Source organism: Dufourea novaeangliae, unplaced genomic scaffold, assembly GCF_001272555.1.
Source record: "Dufourea novaeangliae isolate 0120121106 unplaced genomic scaffold, ASM127255v1 scaffold248, whole genome shotgun sequence".
In the NCBI taxonomy this organism is placed as follows: Eukaryota; Metazoa; Arthropoda; class Insecta; order Hymenoptera; family Halictidae; genus Dufourea; species Dufourea novaeangliae.
Window position 1 is genome coordinate 3,263,769 of NW_015374156.1, and position 21,241 is coordinate 3,285,009.

A 21,241-nucleotide genomic window follows, 5' to 3' on the forward strand; every position below is an offset into this window, starting at 1 on the left:
TTCATACAATCTTCATAAAGATTAGAATACTCGTTCTATTATAATCTTTTCTAACGAAAAGGAGGATTTAAATGCCAATACCCGTATTATTTCCCGACGAATGTTAACTTTTTAAGAGATTGAATAACAATGTGGCATTTTTAGTCTGTTGCATACTATAATAACCCAACCCCAAAAAATTATCTCTTTAAACATTTGTCTACAATACTTTGTATAAATTAATACGTTTTAGGCAACTTATTGGGTCTTAACAGTCTTTGACCTTTTAAATTGATGTTATACTTCAAAAGGTAAAACTGAGATCATTATTTAAAATAATAGTCATACGTTCATAATAATACTTTCCAGTCGAATCTAGTATTACTGGTATGTGTGATAGGCGGAAATGGAGGTGGATGAAGCTGCCATCCATCTAACCCTTCTCGAGCTGCTAAGCATGCTAAATATGGTACTCTTTGTACTAATCTAGTAACTTCAGCAGCTGGTGGTACTTCACCGCCTGTTAATTGTCTCGTACAAGCTGTTAATGAAGCAGCATGAGCTACTATTAAAATATTTCCTACTGTTGTACTTTCAATAATTTGTTTGATTAATTCATAACTGCGTTCGTAATACTGTGCTGCATTCTCTTTCAATGGAAGCTCCTTTGCTTTAATAACTGGATTGTAACTTTTGTCTATGTTAAAACCTGCTTTTATTAATTCATCGGATGTCATCCAAACTGGTACACCATTTGGGTACCATGCCAACCATTCTATCAAACCTGGCTCTACCTTCATCGGAATATTTGAATCCAATCCTTTTAAAATATGAGCCAGTGTCTGTATACATCTTAATGATGGCGAAGTAAAAGCTATATCTATTTTAATATTAGAAGATTTCATGGCTTCTCCTACCAAGCTTGCCTGCATTTCACCCACAGTTGTTAAAGGACTGTCATTTTGGAAATCCTGTATATTTCTTGATGGAATTTCCTTTGGCATGTTTAAATCTCTTCGAACGTATGAGCCATTTGATTCGAAACAGTAAGGAATCCATGCTCCAAAAGGAAAATGTTAAAAGTGTAATCATTACAGTTGACAAAATAAAAAATAATGTAAATTTACTGGTTCGTTAGTTCTTGGTATTCCATCAGGACTATCTGTAGAATCATTCGTTAACAATAGTGGTGGTTTTCGTGTTAGAGGTACTTCTTCTTTTTCTATAACATCATTTTTATTACCAGTAAGCGGTATTGTTGCGTGCAAAGTCCATGAATCTGATTCAGCTGTTCTTTTTATATGACTCAAAGGTAGCCGACCTGAAGTACCAGTTAACCAAGAGGTACCTTGAACGTAATCATTCGAAGATGAACTACATATTCCTTCTGGAATAGAAATGTAGTCTCCTTCCATCAAATCTAATTCATCATATTCTCTGGACATGTAAGCTTGTGTCACCTTATACACATTCTGTATCCTAGAGTCTCTGGAATACAATCTAAGCTCCCAATTGGCTGAGGCAGTAGGTGTCAGTTTCTCTGCCATTAAGCGAAGTTGTTGATACAGTTTACTAGGGAACTGATAAAGTAATGTTAGATGAAATGAATTTAATTGGGGCTCTGCAGAAATACCTAAGCCCGCAAGTTTATTTACATATCGAAGAGCAACATTCTCCAACCAATCAGTATTTGTTTCTTTCACAAAGAGTCCCATAAAATTAGGGGAGACATAAGTTTCTAATTCAATGTGATTGCGTAATTTGTCTTGATTAACTATATTTTCAAGGGCATCTATCAACTCTCCGATTGACCCATCTGGCGCCTACAAGTAATGTCTTTATATTACTGTCTAATTTCAATTAATTTACACTGATAACATCGTATCATACTTTAAAGAATGGCACAAGCGTAATATGTGGCATGTAATTATGTGCTCCATTCCAAGTTAGCTCCTTGGTTTCTGACCAGAATCTCAGAAGCTGTTCAGCCAATGCACCTGTTGGACAAGCGTATAAAACATATTCTCTTTGGCTATCAGTTTCCACAGTTGGGTCTCTAAGATGAGCCACCATCCAATCCACTGCCAATTGAATACCACGATGTCCTGTAGCAACCAATGCTTTCTCTCTATAAATGAAATAATAGTATTTTTAATTTCCACTGAATGTATGTATATAAGCCCATTAATTGTGTTAGTTCGACTTTTAGATACAAGGTACAAATACTGTGAGAAATAATGTTGCATTGAATGCTCAAAATTAAGGAATTTATATTTTAAATTTTGTGGATATATACAAATCACTTGAAAGAAATACTCGTGACAGAACGGTAGGAGAGGGAAGGTAATAATAATAATACTTAAAGCTTCACAGCTGTTTGTTTAGAATGCGTACCGTGTTACCCAAAATGTTCATTGGCGTTGATACAATAACAAGGAGAGAACGATAGTGTTCCACGAAGATATTATATGGTACTCACACTCGGCGTTTAAAAAAACCCCTCTTCAACAGCGTTTGCACCATGGTCGAGTGTTGTTCTGACATTTTCGTCGGAGTTTGATTTTTCTGTGGCGGTAACGTCGCCATGACGGTACATTACACTCGACAGCTACTATTACCAACATCGCTGCATTGAATGCAAAGCTAAATAGGTATTTATTATAACATAGAGATATTTACACTACAATTTCAAAATATATACAGATAAAATAATATTTCATATTTTAATGAGCACATAACGAATTTTAACTGTGTTTTATTTGAGTATTCAAACAACGAAGCAAAAACATTGTAGTTCCCGTTTATAAAACGTTAAATAAAATGTTTTATTTAAAATGTGAAAGTATTTGTAATATTTAGAATGTTTTATATCAGTCCGAGAAGGTTCAACTAAACAATATGCTAAAGGTGAATTTTTAAAGAGAGAAGTGTCATAGATCATAAGTTTCCAGAAGGTATTTCGAATATTTCAAGGTTACAAATAAAATGTTTTACTGAATGTATTGGAAATACAATAAGTTTGATTAATTTTCCTACTATTTGAATATAGCTACTATTCATTTCTTTAGTTTAATTTCTAGAATTTAACATGTACTGTGTTACGCTATTTTGGACATTATTTCAAACAGTAACTACATAAACCTGAACATATTATCGTCATAGAAATTCGCTTCAACATCGTATTTCTATTTTAATGAACCTGATTTCGAAGTAATGTAACATATAATACACAGTTTTATAAAATAACAGACAAACCTTTTATCTTTTATTAATTCATTGCCAATACCTTGTATATAACATCTGTTTTTCATTCTTAAATTTATTTCGGTCATAAAAAGTTTATAGTTAACAGTATTTTATACATTTTCCATCATTTAATTAATTAATTATCATGCATTTTTGATGTTTCATTATTTAGCTAAGTATTATTTTCGTCATCTTAAAGACCTGCAACGATACTTATTCGTGACACAATCCAACATTTTATTTATCAACCATTAACAATATTTGTTCTTACGGATGAAACTAACAATTAATTGAATTAAAGTGTTCAATTACCATCCAATGAATATTGCCGTTTTCATAAATTCGTATTGCAGTCGCAGAGTTATGAAACTGAAAAGCCGTTGTGTCTTCAAGTACTTTTATTTATATTAAAATTATAAAATCCAAGAGAAATTCAAACAACCCTCGCAGCACATACTATACAGTATATATATATATATATATATGCACATGTATATATTTTATATAAAATAAAACGCATTTAACCCTGCCTGTAGTCGAAAATAATCGAGAATTTCGATTTTCTACAAATACGCGAAACATATTTATATATATTGGGTTTCTATATCCAAGTGTATAAACGTTCAAGCTCGAGTTTCTCGCATAATTCATACAAAGTCGAAATTTTCGAGTTATCATATATATTTTCTACGGTTTATAGGTAACCGTACTCGCGGTTATTGTTCATCCCGGATGAATTAATTGTTCATCGCCGTTAATAATGCGACCATCGTCGCCATATTTTAATCCGTTTACTGCGATCGTCTTCTAATTTCGTACAGTGAAAACGTAAAGACTAACAACTTGTTCGACGCGCGTAACAAGAATGCAGAAAACGAAATACACACACACACACATTTCGAATTCGTTGATCGTGTTTAGCCTTTTACAGAGTTCGTTCCGTCTCGTTTTCTTTGGCATTCCCATAATGATCGAGCGAACGCACGAGCGCATTAATGGTAAACCAATCCGTGAAGCGTAAATTATTTTGTTTCATTAACATTCCACCGTGTTTATAAGGGACTCCACGAACGATTCGATCATTGTTGCTATTTTATCCACGTTCGATATCGAATAACTTTCTAATAAGAAGTGTGAGTGTATAACATACGGACACGTAGTAATCTGTATTTAAAATAGATTTCAAGAGTTAATTTATGGAGCTTCCACGTTGCAGCTTATTTTTAAAATAACTATTACCGTTGAAAATGTGATCCACTATTGAACATTTTTTAATTGACGAGCGCGAAGGATTTAAGGTGTAACTCTATTTTTAATTTATCGTGGCTGTGTTAGGTATTTGGATTCTTCGAAGGATCTTAACTTATTGTAACTTCTTTACAATTTTCGAAGGAATAATGATATGAAAACTATGAATTTAATACCATGTAATTAATTATCCGGCGGAATTCGATATCACGATCGATTTCGAATCGATTCGAGGATTTATCATTATTCGCTTCGTAACACAGAGATTTCTCTCTTATAGAATTTTACAATATTTTAAAATTATTCTTTCCTTTCGTGAAATGATTCTCGTTATCCGAAACGGTACCTAGTGCAAGATGAAACAAAATAAATTTTTCGTTCAGCGGTTCGAGTTACGTCGAATGGAAAACAGGCAAAAAGGATATAAATGTATACGTACGTATTTAATTCGTTTGACTAGGTCAGCGCTGAATACCTGAAAACGACACAGGATAAAATCTGTAATTTCCAACATATCCGTGATAAATGCATGATACAAGGAAATTGCACTCGCTTTTCGCGTCGATTCGCGTGTATCGATCTCAGCGTGTCAACATTTCACATTATCGCACGGATCGTACTATCGTCAATATTAATTTTCATAAATACATCCACTGTCACTTACAAATTTAAGATCGCTTATTCGGACAAGAAACGAATCTGAATTTTTACATCAGAATTATTCGGTTTGTTTATGTAAATATAAATTTAAAAAATTCTAATTTAGACAAATGATATATTTGAACAATAAAATCTTTATTTTTAAGTACTATACAAATTCACCGAAAAGCAATTTCGTTCGCATAAAAGAAAGGAAAAAAATCTGGTACTAATTATTAAGAATTTTAATATTAAATCTTTTATTTGTATATGAAAAATTTTTGGAATTCTGTATCAGATGAAAAAAAATGTGAAAAATGATTCTCTACTTATTTTAGGTGGTAACAAATGGCTGTTCTCTTCATTGCACATTTTTATGACTAGATACAACCCTGTGACTAGTATTATCTAGTAGAACGTGTTAAAACAATATTTCATTTACCGACAGATCGATAATATTTGCGATGTGAAGGTCCCCTTTTTCAGTTTCTCTAAGCTTTCCTTAACCATCTACGAAGGCACTGTTAAAACATCATCGACACCAAACTAGTCGGAAATGAAACAATTCACAAAACTGACCATTCCTTTTTCGATATTTCTGGTATACATATATGTACAAGTCACTCGCGTTCTTACATCGTATAAATATTCTTTTGTACCAGTGTATAATTACAATTTATTTCTTGAAACACAATGTGGACTCACTCTACACATGGTACAAGATTCCTTCAGGATCCTAAAAGTGACTGTTAATGATGAGACATTAATGATTTATGTGTTCGTCTCATTTCTAAATCACAACAACGATAAAAAGAATATTTTCCCCGACGACACGACGTATTTACACAAACAGCCCCCTTCTTCTCTGGCAGTGTTTGATCGATATTGAACGCGTGTAACCGATAGTACTATCCGCGCGTGAATGTAATTGTTCGCAGGTGTGTATTGTAAAAACAAAAAATACAAGCTCGTCGCCTGATATCAATCACAAGCTGATTATTTATTTCCATGTCGTGTGAAATGATGATCGTGTGATTAAGAAATACTGGTTTAAAACCAACGCGGCTGACAATAATGCGTGCTTATCACTAATTACGGTTAACGATTTCCAATGTCCGTCCGTTTGAACGGTCGATCGGAAACATCGGCGACACTTATCACTGGCCAATCGAACGGTCCCGGTTCAATCAGCCGATCTATCGGTCCCGTAATCATTTTTTTTTTTTCTTTCACCGTGTAACAAAGTGTTCGAGCGACTCGTGGCATTAAATGCGAGCGTTCTTTCGCGACGAAGAATCGTTTGCGCTCCGAAAAATTCACTTTCCTCGCACGAGCCGCCACTAACGGCCACGAAACGGAAAACATACAATTCAAAATGAATCGTAATTTTCGATTCACACGATAATCGAGATCGCCTTTTGCGATTAATAACGACACTTTGTGAATATTTCGCTCGTGACAGCACCCGAAGCTTAATTTAAAAGCACCATATGCACGATAAAGAAGTTATCGTTCCTCGAGAAATACTCGATCTTAATTGTTACAAAAAAGAAAACAAAATGCTTAGACAATTATGAATGAATTTTACAGTTGAATTCATAATCACTTTCCGGCACAGATCGCGAGGGTAAGAGAACTTGTTATGCGACTGAGAAAAATCTTTAGTTTTCTCGATTTTTCGTCGTTTGAAAGATCTCGTCTCGTTTCTTTGATGCGTGTAAAATACCACGAAACTTAGAGACGTTAAAGAAAAATATATCGAACCTCTTTCAAACGACTGTCTAATCAACGATTCGCGGGCAACGAACGCACCTCGAGGGATGGGGAGGGGGGTTGGTCCGTTCCTGGCGGGGGTGCAGAAGGTGCCCCCGCACCTGAGCGGTCAAACTCAGGGCGGCTGTAGATCTTTTATTATATGTAACACTTGGATTAGTAAGAATAATAATCAAAAGTATTGTGATGATTATGAAAATTTTAGACCAACCGAATTTAATCAAATTAATCGTATATGTAATCTTTGTAACAGTACTCGTATACAAGAAAGAACTATCTTTATAGACACCCCAAAATAGTATGTGACATTTAGCCAGATTTAGTGGATTACATAAATTCGTATAGCTAATTAATGGTCGCTATTTATCAACCATAACATTATTATTACAAACATTATGCGTTATTTTCGTACTTACATGTGGAATAAAATATTCATTTTAAGTAAAACCATTCATTTCTTAAGGATCTTTGTTTCATTTTATGAAAATAAAAATTAACAAATATTTTTTGTTTTTATAAAATCAAACAAAGATCCTTAAAAAAACGAATGGTTTTATTTAAAATGTATTAAATTAATAAGGGCGGCGATACTGTTTTTGCACCCAGGCGGCCAACAACCCAGGAACGGCCCTGAGGGGGGACTAAGAGGACAACAGCGTGAAATGTTGCTCCGTAGAACGTCTGTTGAACGAACGTTCGACTAGTATTGCACGAAATATATCTCGATTAAATGCTGGCAACGGGGACCAGCTTCAATGAAAACGAATAACACGAGTACTTACGCGACGGCGAACATCCCCGAGCGCATTGTATTCGGGGGCGAGAGTGGTATTTAGGGGTGGTTGCGCACAATTACGCGTCGAAATTTTGCGCGTTTCGGTCCGATGGATAATCGATAAACATCGAAACAAGTCTTTAATAATCCCTCCATTTCACCCGATTCGACGTCTTCTGTTTCTACTACGCTTTAATTTCTCGATCGTTACAAGTAGTAAGAAATTAATTTGGGTAAACGAAATCGTGTTCTTTGAAGGTGCAATGATCTTATTTAGGAGAACGGATCTGGTCTGGGTTAGGTTTCGTTAAAAACTAGTTCCGTCTGTTATAACTAACGGAAATTCCGTCGGAAGAAGACGTTGGATATTTACGATTTGTTGTTGTTGGCACGAGTTGACGACAAAGGGGGATAGAGAGTCTGTGATCGAGACGAACGCTGTTTGAACGATGATGATTGCATTATCGGAGTGTTGCTGACAGCTTATTAACTGTAAATTACAGTATATTTTATTGATTACAGTTTCGTGGAAACTGTAACTCCGTCCTGTCAAATTTCGGTAATATTTGTTCAATCTTTTGTCATTACTAGACTGCGAATCTTGTGAGTTTATTTTAAATGTGAATATGCAGAACACAAGATAGTAAATATTTTCGGAGAGTATAAATTTTACTTTACTCTGGATTTAACGAAACATTTAACGGGTGATTCTCGTGTAAACAGGTTCGAAAAATCAAAAGTTTTCTTTACATAAATCAAAGGTACAACATTTCAAAAATATGCTCCCCAAGGATAGGGGAATCTGAATTTTCCCCTAATTCTTATATTTCAAGATCGTTTGCTTTCATATTATCAATGGTTTTCTAAAAAAAAAATTTGTATAAATTATTTGTTTTTAGAGCTGTTACACGAGAATCCCCCCTTAATAAAGGAAACAAATCTGTAATGTAACTTCGGTACAGTGAATAAATTCACAAAAATGTGAATTTGCATAAAAATCCCCAGTCTAGTCTTCATTTAGATTACGGAAGTTTATGTGAGCTCACGATTTCATGTATCTTGAATGAATATGTTAACAATAATACAAAAATAATATTAAACTGTACTAGAACCCTTATTTCAACATGTTCCGCAGGCTACGAGACGCTATAAATGCATAAACATCTGCGATGTACCTAAATAGTCGTCGCTATATAATTGCCATAATCGTTTAGGGCCTAAATTAAACACAACTTTAGACGTTCAATCACCAGAATTCGTAGAAAACAAAACTGTCCAAGAGACTACGAGTCAGCCGAATAATTTCTTTCCCGAGGAGACCTTTGTTCTCGAAAAAAAGCACAATTACCAAAAACCTATCCATTTGCCCTATACGTCTGTTCTCCCATTAAAAATACTTTTTAATTCGGAAATTGTAAAAGGATGAATCTAACTTCCAAAGGTTCAATTTGTTTTGCAAAAGGGTGAATTTCATCTGCAAAAGATGAATTTGATTTGCAAAAAGTTCAATTTGGAATGCAAAAACTATAGGTACAAAGACCAATTCGTTTCGAAATCTTCACGTTGAAAACCAACCTCACTTTATTGAAAGGACAGAGTATGAAGCTATTACTGCGTGATGTCTCTACACTCATCATCCCCAATACCTGGCCCCACACCGTTCATCCAGATCATAGTTTCCCAATCTTCTTTGCCTCACCACCCCCTCTTGGAAGTTTTTATTTTGATCCTCCGAGTAAACTATCGCTATTATAAAAATGTCCAATCGTGTAGTTGTGCATGTAATCCTTAAATCATAAAAAGTTAAATTCAAAAATAAAAGAAATAAAGTAACTAAAACAACCCCTCGGATCTCCTCAGCGCCCACTTTGGGAACCTATGATTCAGATCCTAGACTCTCTGCGCGATTTGTGCAATTTGGACATGGTCGTTCGGTACGAAAACTTCACTCGACGTGTCGTGTACCACTTGAAACATTACATTACATTAACATTATTACGTGAAGTTACGTTAACGTTAACATGGACACCGACAAGCACCGATGAGCACGGTTAACGATCGTGAGGATCGGTCCCGCACAGAAGGACATTTCGCGGTTGGGGATAGACGGGCATTCGTGGATCGTCGATGTGGCAGCCTTCTTGAACGACGCGGCGGTACTTATTACCATCGGGGGAAAAAGAAACCGTCCAATTGTCCGTTACCCATTGTTGCGTCGCGGAGCGACAGACAGCCCTCCCCCCCTCCCTCCGTCAGGGCCGTGGTTTTTTAGCCGAGGACGATGATCGAGACGGTGTGTCACTCGCGATCCTTGCTCAGGTCCGATGGTAGGTCACAGGTAGACGGTGTCGTCGCCGTCGCGGTCGTCGTCGTCGTCGTCGTTGTCGTCGGTGACCGCGGGGACGGGGACAGATTCATCCTCGAGGTTACAGGCAGCGAGAGGCCCGCTGCACTCATCGCTACGTTCAACGGTATCGTGATGAACGGCTGATTATTCGGCGTCGAGTTCACCGGGGTCACCGTGCCTGGAAACGACACCGAAATCCAGGGACTGTGAGTCTTCGAACAATTTCTCTGATCGTTTGATCGGGTCGTGAAATTGCTGGTGTAATTTAGGCGCGAAGTAGACTAGGTGTTGGGGCTGTTGATTTCACCAGGGTGTTTCAGATAGCCGGATACCCATGAGACACCTGGATAGACGACGGTTGAAGGTTTCAGAGGATTGAAGAGGTTATGTAACATTTTGTTTGTTTGTTTGTGAAAATCGAGTCTTTTTGCGAGGGAACTTTGGCAGCCCGAAAATTCAGATTTTTTTAAAATTTCGTAGGTTTGCAGGGGACCCGGCATATTGGGGCATTGGGCAATTTTTCGGTTTTTACTGATATTCGGTTCATTGGGCTGGAACCGTTAAGGTTTTCTATTTTCTTGTATACCTTGAAAACTATTGTAGATATCGAAAAACTGTTGGTACGAAAATTTAATGGTTCCTTATGCTCTATTAAACTGTGCAATAAAAGGATTTAAAAAAATGTTTTTTAAATAAATAAACAAATAAACAAACTAACTTTTGACAATTTCATTACACAATTCAATTTATCTACTATAGTTTTCAAGATATACAGGAAAATAGGAAAACACATATTAACCTTAAGGGATGGTTTCACCCCGAAGAACAGAATATCAGCAAAGATTCGGGAACTGACTGTCTTCCGAGCATTTTCGTCTGATACTGACAGTGGTCAGAGTAAACTAGTGAAAACTTGGCTATGTTACGGTCGGCATGTTACGTTTAGAACTGAATGTCTTTTGACAAGAGTGAAAGAAAAACGACATTATTTGTTTTACAATTTTTTCTCTCTCATCGAAAGAAATTCGGTCGTAACTAGACTGCGGATGTTTATGCAAAATCACAATTATAGGCATTAATTTTTAAACATAAAAATGAGATAGAAATTTATTTTCTGCATTAGATGTCCCATTATGTTGATAATAATATGTAAATATCATTCAGTTTTATTGATGTTTTTATTTTATTACATTTTGCATATTAAACTTTGCGCTAAATGCATATACATCCGTAGTTTAATCATAACTGTAATGTGCAAACTGCTGAAGTATTTACTTTTTCGCGAGTTATTCCGCTCATACACCGATGTTAATAAAAAAATGTAGACGATCAGCTCCTGATTCAAAATTATAGACATTTACCTGGGTATCTCACGGATGCCCGACAAAAATAGATAAAACAATATGATCTTCGTCCATAATTTTATATCCTGGATTATCTTTACGTATTTTTAATCGTTCTCACGTATCATCGCAATTGCTATTTTCACTAGTTCATTTGGAAACATTTGTAACGTATTCTGTTCCAATAATCGTTGTTCGAGATGATCAGCGTTTCCGATAATCGATGATCTACTGTACACGCAACAGTAATGGCCGCCGCATTTAAGTTGATATTGTGGTTTTATTTGATTCTATCGACGAAGAATGTAACTATTGCCAGGAAAATGATTGAAAGTTATCGAGGATAACGAGTAATTCGAGGCTACAGTAATTGTTCAATATTAATGGAGATCTTCGATGAAGAACAGCCATTACTTTTGGAAAAATCTCTTAGGATTACGTAGACTGTATATACCTACCTCCTTCTTGCGAAATTTGCACAGGTTGCCCATTTTGCCCGATACCAAGCAGCACTCCTGGACTCGGCGAATAAATGACTGTCTGCGGCATCTGGTACATTATGCCTGCAAAAAGGATGGAAAGAATTTGTTTGAAAAATAAAATCGTATCGTGACAACACGATTTTATGGAGATCAATATCTCGAGGGTCGATGAAGCCTTCATATTTGACAGATGATGAGTATCGGAGACCGGGATTAGTTGACTAATTTTTAACATGTTTGATTTTTAATAAAAGTTCACACATTTACTTAGGTATACAGGCCTAATTTTGGAAATCGCTTTAATTGAGCTTAGGTTGTAGTTTTTGTCATATTTAGATTAGTGAGAACAATAACTAGTAATTTACTTATGAATATTTAAGAACAAAGTAATGGTATTAACAAAAATTAAACATTTAATTGTTCATATATATTTGTTGTACGAACTAAATGATGATTTGTAGGAAAAATAAGGTCAGATTAGGCCCACAAGTCATCATTTGAGTCGCAGATAATGCACACATAAAACACTACATTAGTTTCTGTGAGCCCATCTACGAATGCTATCACTGTAAAGTTTATTACCGAAAGGAATTACTGTACTTATCTCAACTGTATTTGTACTATAAAAATTAAATATTAATGTCATCAACGTGGTATTTCACTTCGACTGAAAGAAAAACCGAATAATATTCTTCGTTGAATCGATTTTGAAATCGTCAACACGAGTCTGACTCGATGTTACAGGGCAAGGGGTTAACCGATCCGTCGATCCCGCCACCGAAAGCCTACCACACACGATCCATCGTGCATTTCAAAGAATCACCACAGAAGCAAACTGACAGAGTTGAAAAAACACTGGTAGGAGGAGGGGAAAGAAACGAAGAAGAGAAAACGACAATACCAGAGGCAAAGGGGTAATCGAAGTGGGGCGATTGCGGGGCCAAAAGATCCCCTCGTATCGATATCAACACGCGTGTCGCGGTTATCAAAATTCCGCCAGAGCACGGCGAAACAATGGGCCCAGGCGAACGGAGGGGGAGGGAGAAAAAAAAAAGGAGGCGTACGTCATGTGCCGGTGATCGGTAAGTCGGATGGCATCCACTCCATATATTAGCATCGATATTTATGTGTACACCTGCATCAGAGCCGCGGCTTTCGACCGGATCTTACTTCCCAGTTAGGCATCGCCGTCGTTGTCTTAGTTTGGTCATCGCGGCCCGTACAACTCCTTATGTACTCGCCCTACACGGATAACCTCGTCATCGCTCGCACACTTTTCGCATTTTAAGCGTCCTCTTTCCTTTATCTTCTCCCTCCGATTCGACCACGAACGGTACCCTCTCTCGCTTCCTCTGGCCATTCTGTGTGTGCACACTCTCCCGATACCATTCTTTCTCTCTTTCTTTCTCTTGTTCCTATCCCTTGATCCCCCTCCCCTCCAGCCACCCGTCTTTGTCTCACTCTGTCGGCCGACCTACCTGACTGATTGGATTGCACACGTTCGCCCCGTTGCTGTTGCTCCCGTGTATATACGCTCTAACGATTTTCCACGCCGGCTTTTACCGCTCGCTGACTCTCTCGGCGACCCGTGGCACGCCCACGTGGAAATTCGATAATTGTCACCCCTCCCCACCCTTCTCAGAGATGGGCAATTTCAGTATCTAAGAGTCTTGAATAACGAATAAAAGATGGAAAGATTCTTGGATATTTTTCATCGTTTAACCCTCATCCGTCCCTTATTTTCTTAACTTAATTGGTCCCTCGGTGTTAAATTGACCCAGTGGTAAAAATTAATGTCGATGAAGTGATAAATAGGGAAACTTGCGAATTCTTTAAAGTAAAAATCACGATGCCTCGGGTTAATTTACTTAGACATGACAATAACGTTGTTTCTTAGGAGAACAAATTGTGTGAAAATTGACACAAGGGACGCGGATCAGGGTTTAGCCGGGAGCAGGGAATTAAATTGGTATGATTTTGATACCGATATTATGACATTAGAGCTATACCGAAACCGATTATTACTGAAAACCGAATTAAATACTGGTATTTTTTCGGTTTCTATAAGGGTAGGGCTTATATAGGGTTATATAGGGCGAAGGTACAACTGAAAATACCGGTATTTTACGTTTCGGTAAAAGTCCCTGGCTAGTAATAGGCGGGCATTGGTCTTTTCGATTTTATATTTGATATTTTGAACGATTTTATATTTTGAAGTATGATCCAAAGCCTTCCTCACTGTTGCTACCTTCCGCGAAACTATTCTTATTTAAGGCATGATCTGACTTTTTTAGATCACGAGATGATTGAGGCGATGCTTTATGCACACGACCAAGTTTCAACAGACAACGTTGGTCTTTTCGATCATAGCCTACACCTACTCCTGGGTTAAACGTGGAAATTTCAATTTTTATAAGAAATTAATACTTCTTAAATGAGTCGACATTTGGAAAACTTTATCGGCAAATATTTAATTTTATTAACTGTTTAAAGCTCATAATGATACCCTTAGATAACGCTGCTTTTCACTATGTATTAGTCGAATAAATTTGTGCCCAACTCTGCCCCCTCCCACCCCCACACACGATCAGTTTCTTTAATAGTATTTTTTAATACTATTTTTAGGGGGTTGTTTTTTCGTTGATTTGATCGTCTTTGGGGTTTTTCTTACGGGTATTCTGTACTAGATTGAAGACAGACAATTTATGAGATCTCGTTCGCGGAGGTGAAACCGCGAGACCGGTGCGACGGAAGGAAACGGTGTCACGTTGTTTCTTGTACGCCGATGTCGAGGAAACTCGTCGATCAGGCCGAGCACGGTTTGGACATCTCGTGAAGTTGTATGAACGTACGGCAGTGGATGAATGTTTCGGGACAAATAGCTTTTGTTGTGAATTGGAATTGAGGATAGGTACTACGTTGATGTTATGGTAACAATAGAACTACCAGTAGGGATAAACCGATACCGTCAAGGTATCGATACTTTTAATGATAACTTGTATCGAAAAAAGTATCGATATCTACTTACAATATTCTATATTAGTTGTTTTTTTTCTAACTTTCTTGAAACTTGTAAATCATTAAGAGTAGTTAATTAAACATTTTATCGCAAGTATTAAGATTTAGCTTTTAATCAAAGACGTGGTACCCAGCTTGAGAAGTGGCTAACAGGTCTAACCATTACTCATCGTTTCCACTTGCAACGAATAATAATGATGGTACCGGTGAGTATATCATTATATATTTTCAACAATAATTAGCTATGAATCATACTGATTCATATGAAATTATTGTTGGAAATATATAATGATCAACTACAGCCAGTTTTTGTAAAGATTGAAACAAGTAGAAGTAACCGGTAATGAACAGACAGGGCGGCCAAGTAGTATTCAATGGTAAGTGTGTTTGACGAATTTTCAAAATTGATTTCTATGAAGATACATCGATTTTTGTGGAATGATATAAATGCAGTAGATATCGTCAGCAAGATTTTTATAATAATGGAAAAACTTATTATATATATTTTTAGAAGTATTAAACACGGAGAACTGTAAGAGAAATGATTACAAGTGACAAAGAAATTATTGGAAGATCTAAGGATTGATGATAATTAATATTGGTGATTTCGAATAATCAAGATTCTATTTGATGTTCTATTGTCAAAACTGATAGGTATAAACAGAAAATATTAATTAGGTGCTTAAATTACAAAATATCTTTGTAATTTAAGCACCTAATTAATTTTTTAGATATATTCATGTATAAATAGTCTCATTCACTTTAAATTAGTGGAAGTAGGTCCAGAAAATAAAAGAGCAAATACAGTTAAGAAAAGTGAATTTACACTGCCTGAATAAGCTGTAGAAATTCCGCCATTTTGGGCACCTTGGATTACACACTGACGCTTAGCAGGTTTGAATTAAATGCTAGTAGAATGTTAAGAAATCATATCAACCGGCTCATCTGACCTTCTCTCACAAATAGAAACTCTTTAGGAATTGCAGAAACGCGTAGACGATGCATTACAATTAAATACACGAAAGGTCCGCCAACTCGTGTTTCGTCGGATCTCTTCTTTGTTTCAAAATAGAGAATTTAATGATCTCCATTAAACCAGTCTTTGTACATAAATATAATTTATAATCGATACAAAGTGATCAATTGTTAATTATGTAAATTATATATTACTTTATCTTAGATATACTTTAATTAAAGGATTATTTGTAAATCATTTGCTGCATTTTGGTGTAAAATAGTATGTCTTTCCTAAAGTATTCTTCAAATAGAAATTGCTTGTTTCGTAAAAATGATTAATAATCAATGAAAAAAAATCAGTTATCCGGGAGTATTCTACAAATACAGACTACAAAGTATCTGAGAGAATTGTTTATTTAAAACGTTCCATTTTATTTTCGTACTTCAAATAATTTACGCTCAGGTAAGATGAAGTGGTAAATGAAATTCCATTATTTTTTTCATATACTCACCCGAATGATTTTTTGGGAGATCCTTCGAAACGGGAGAGTCGCCATCGCTGGTGTCTCCGTCGCTTTCATTGGCACAAACGTCCGACCTGGGTGAAGTACCGTCTTCCTGGAACAATACAGAAACACTATTTACCGATTGAAAAAATGAAACATCGAACATAAAATAATCCACACAGTCTTTCAAAAATGTGTTAAAAAATTCTGAAGATAATTTAATATTAAACGTCTCTAAACATACACAAAATACTATAGGTATTACAATACAATTTTGAAAATTTTGTTCTGAAAAAGATGAAACTTTACTCGGATTCTGTATGAAATGGATGGATACCAGTGAAGCACGAGTGCCTAAGATTAATTGAACAGAATTAATCTTTTTTCTGAAGAATTTCTTATATAAAATAGATCAACTTACAAAGGAAAAGAGTTTAAACAGGTATATCAATTGTATTAAAAAGTATCTTATCCCAATCAGAAAGAAGAATTTTCCCGTTGAAAGCTTATTAGGAAATCCTCAATTTTTTACAACACGTAGAGCCATTTATTTTCATTTAAAAAATTCTAAATCTATCTTTAACACTTTCTTTACAAAAGTGTACAAACAGTAACATTCCTGTGTTTTCTAACACTACGAAAGCTTTAACCCCTTTAGTTCTGAATACTACGGAACTTTTAATACATGATTTAAGTTAATTAATATACTGGTGTTAAATCAAAGAAAGTATTAACAAAGAAGAAAAAGGATTCTAATCAAACAATATCCTTTTTATTCGCAAAGAATGCTAACCGTGGTATGCTAAGTCACATCCGGCAAAATAAAATATGTTCATTACACATTTTTTATGTTACGCAATCGACGAACAAAGTACAGGTGGATCTCCATACGTGCGATTTGAAAGTGTATTCCATTTACGCGTTAATTCTAAGAACTGGGTAATTATTACAGGCCCAAGTGTGTATACGAAGAATCGTCGAACAAAAACCATGATGAATTCTTGCGTTTCCATGGGTTCCCAAGTCCACTGACTTTCTAAATCGTCGACGATATATGTATATATATGTACATAGAACAGGACAGACACATACACATGTTTCGATTCACAAGCGTCCGATAATCGTAATTTGTTGACGATGCTGTATGAATCAGATTTTTATTTCGTTTGCATGCGCTAAGATTCTCAGGATCGTGTGACATCGATAGAAAATTTCTGAATCACCGTTACAAAGATCTGTCGCCGATTACTACATCCGTGCGGTTCTGTGATTAGACTGTAAAATTCTTGGTATTTATTGTACACGTACGAAAACGGAAACCTACTCTAGACATAACGTGAAACGTCGCTAATTACCGATGCGAATTTATTAAATTTGGTTTACAAAGTACCTATATCTTCTCCTAGTTCAGAGTAATTTACAATAGTGTTTTATAAATGATATGGCTTTAACTGTCTCATAATACGGTGATATGGACGAATGCCAATAATTATTAGTACTACGTGATAACCATCGAACCAGGAGTCGTTTATTGACCTGTGATTCTTGAGTGAAAAATCGAGATTCACAAGAAAAACTAACCGATAACAGTCAAGTACAGTGATCTACAATTCTATCGAGCGTTCAATTCGACATAGTTCTGAAGCACAAGACACCTGTTGACTACCTCTGTCCCAGAGAAAATGTAGAATTCAAACGACACAACGATCGAGCATTGCTATTAAACAATAAAATTCGAATACTTATGAAGGCACAATTGGGCCAAGTCATGCAGAAGCTACCATCCCTCAATGATCTGAAATGAAGTAAATTTAGTTTGAAGATTTTAATTTTAAAAAAGTAGCTTTATTCCTCCTAGATATATTTGATTTGTTGTTGTTTTGCAATGTGTTTTAATGGCTTAACTTATTTTATAAAAATAAAGTGTCATTACATGTGTTCAAATTATATTGAAAATGGAAAGACGATATTATAAGTTCAAGATATTTTTCGGAAAACCCACAAAGCACAAGGTACAAAAAGGGTTAATTTTAAATTTATTTAAAATTATCTATAGTTAATTTTATTCTTTTTCTATGGCTCGGTAGTTTCAATAATTGTATAATATAAGAGTTGTTCTATGGGTTGTTAATTTTTTGAAAAATAAAGATCACAAAATTACTGGATCCGTATTGTATTTAACTAATTTTCTGTCATTCTGAGGGTTGGGAGGTGTATGCATAACTTAACCCAACTGTACGTACCTACATTCTTTCTGCTAAAGTCGAAAATCGTTACAGACAGAACCTATCCTTATCCTTTCAATCCAATCCACTCTATCATACCCTAACGACCAAGATCCTCCCCCACCCGGTCATCCAAAATTCCCCACCCCTATAGTCTACAATCGTTGCATATAGACAACCCAGTCAACATCGAACCTATCCTAATCATCATTTCAAATCCAATCCACTCTATCATACCCAAACAACCAAGATCCTCCCCCTTCCCCTAATCCAAAATTCCCCACTCCCATAGTCGACAACCCACTAAATCGCGACATAAGCACGTCATAAGCGATACCACACGATAACGTACGTACACCTGTTCGGGACACCATAAATTCCCAGACCCCCTAACGAGAATCCCGTGCAAAACGCCGAGACAGAGAGACGACCACACAGTGGATCACGTGGTGCTGTTGGCCTGTAAATCGTAGATAACGCCTCGGTAATAATATCAAGGGGGGGGGGGGATGGAGGAAGCCAATCAAAACAGTCGGCTGACCAATCAATCAGCTGTAGTTCTAGCAACCAACTAAGCAAGCAACGAAACAACCGTGCACGGCGGAACCGAACTTACCTACCTACCTACCTACCTACCTACCGGGGAGAGATGCGCGAGCTTGTTCGCGCACCATATATGGTCATCCCGCGCGCGCTGCCTGAACTCGTACCCGCGCGCTTCCACGGGAGGATTCTCACAAATTTACGCAGGGACTCTATGTGTTTCCCCGGGTGCACTTTCTTTCCCCCCCTTGTAGCGTTGCCGCCGCCGCTGCTACCACCCGCCAGGGGGAACGTTTTTTCCGCTGGCGAACCGCAGCCGTTGGCTGGCTGAGCCTATATGCGTTATACATGTATTTCGACTCCCCTTGTTAGGAGGCGTACACATGTCGCGGGGTCCCCCGATCATCGCGTTCGCATCGGGAGAAAGCAAATCGCGGGAGATTAGGAACCGATCCGTGTACTCTCGTTTGACGGATATCTACGTGTGCCGCTGGAGTTCCGATCGTTAACGAGCCACCGTTGAACTTCGTGGGAGAGGACGTTGTTTCGCTTCTCGTCGAGACGTGAAATTCGGAGAATTCTCGGGTGGGGGGGGTACCAAACACGATTTTATCGAGATATTGAATGATTCAGATCGAAGTACTGTTAGGCTACCGGTCATCGACCAAAGAGTTCGAACGGGATTTGCGATTTTCTGACGGATGGTGTGTTGGTGTGGACACAATGGGACGATTGCTGGGGCAAAAGAGGATTTGGTAATGTGAAAATGATCCTTTTGATGTATTGGACAGTTCTGATCGACGAAGTTGTTACTGCTTAGATAATATTGGGGATATGATTAGAAAGCTTCTAGTTGATAAGTCCCAGAAAAGTATCTAGGATACAATGGTTCATTTGGTCTTGAAAAAGAGGGTCTAAAATCACGAATCTTTAATATATATCTTTTGGCTGCCTGTTCATCCCGAATAGTGATGAGGAAATTATATCCAATTGTACTACCGCCATGATCTTACAATACTGCCTCCCTTAGCTTGATTATCCTAACTGACATATTCAGAGATCCGAGAAAAATGAGTTTTTATAATTATGTTTGTGTCGTCCTTGTTTCTCATCATAGGCCATTTTAATATAGGAAACTATTTAAATCATATTTATTTTACCTTCTTTTACACGTATTTTGAACATAAATAAATTGAGGCGTAAACGTAACTCACAACTTAAAACTATCTAAGTTAGTTGATAATATAAATCAGTAGAATCATTAGAAAACCAGTTAGGACAAAAAAAAATTATTCTATTTTTAGAGCCCTAAAAAGCACGCAAGCATTCTAGCTTTAACTAATTTAACTATGGGGTTCCAAATATTCCGAAAAATCTTGAAAAACGCTCATTATTAGATTGCACATTTTAAGTAAGTAGGTCAGAATACTAGGATCCCACAGAAGTATTACCACGAACCTCACCTTTATAAGGTGTATACTTAGTTCTGACTCTCACAGTATATTAGATAACGTTTATTACTTCACAATACCATAAGCGTTGTCCGTCCAGCTTTAATATCCTAGACAAAATTATTTCAAACTGCGAGTAACCTCCTAATTACCTAATAATATTTACTGCATATTCGATAAATGTCCTAATACTTATCAGCGGAAGTGTATACATCTTCTGTCCCACACTTAAAAAATCACCACTCCACAGAAGCATTCCACGGTCCCACGAGGGTTATCGGATCAAGAAAACGGAACACTTCCGCGAATCGTCTCCGCGGCGCAAGCTCCTATCGCGACCAAGATGACGGTAACCGTTTGATAAAGGATCGTCCGAAAACGCGAGAGGGCTGAGCGGCCCTTCTCTGGGCAGCGGCAGGCGTTGTCGACAATCACTTCCGAGTCGCATTTGTACCCCCCATTACCACTGGTGCGTGTGTCTGCTGTGTATCCCTCTGTGTGTATAGAAGGCGCGACAAAAACCGACATTCCTGATTCTTAAGTTGGACTCTATATAAGTATCTGCCATCGCGAACATTGCCTGTATATGGCGACAACCAGGCTTTGACAAAGGTGACCGTATATGGTATTCTGCTTCCACCTTCCATGCCTTCTCTCTCCTTTTCTCTGTCTTTCTCTCTCCCTCCCCCCTCCCAATCTTTCTCTTTCC

At 36.9% G+C, this 21,241-nt stretch overlaps 2 protein-coding genes across 3 annotated transcripts in view; both read right to left on the bottom strand.

The window, feature by feature from the left end:
* Window positions 1–327: 327 nt before the first annotated feature.
* On the bottom strand, window positions 328–2,565 carry LOC107191956 (protein UBASH3A homolog). Its single transcript, XM_015581109.1, is given in 3 exon segments — window positions 328–1,802; window positions 1,870–2,107; window positions 2,459–2,565. Coding segments are annotated over 3 exon segments (1,818 nt in total). The 3' UTR covers window positions 328–329.
* Window positions 2,566–9,881: 7,316 nt separating this feature from the next.
* LOC107191909 (serum response factor homolog) overlaps window positions 9,882–21,241 on the bottom strand; it is a 30,411-nt gene continuing 19,051 nt past the window's right edge. The window contains exons 3-5 of one of the 2 annotated variants that reach the window (XM_015581054.1): window positions 16,320–16,425; window positions 11,809–11,913; window positions 9,882–10,185 (exon numbers count right to left, since the gene is read on the bottom strand). In XM_015581054.1, coding sequence (XP_015436540.1) covers window positions 9,959–10,185; window positions 11,809–11,913; window positions 16,320–16,425 — 438 coding nt within the window. In that variant the 3' untranslated portion in view covers window positions 9,882–9,958. Of the gene's footprint in view, window positions 10,186–10,276; window positions 10,351–11,808; window positions 11,914–16,319; window positions 16,426–21,241 lie in introns of those variants that run through there. The other variant, XM_015581055.1, reaches the window with a different exon arrangement.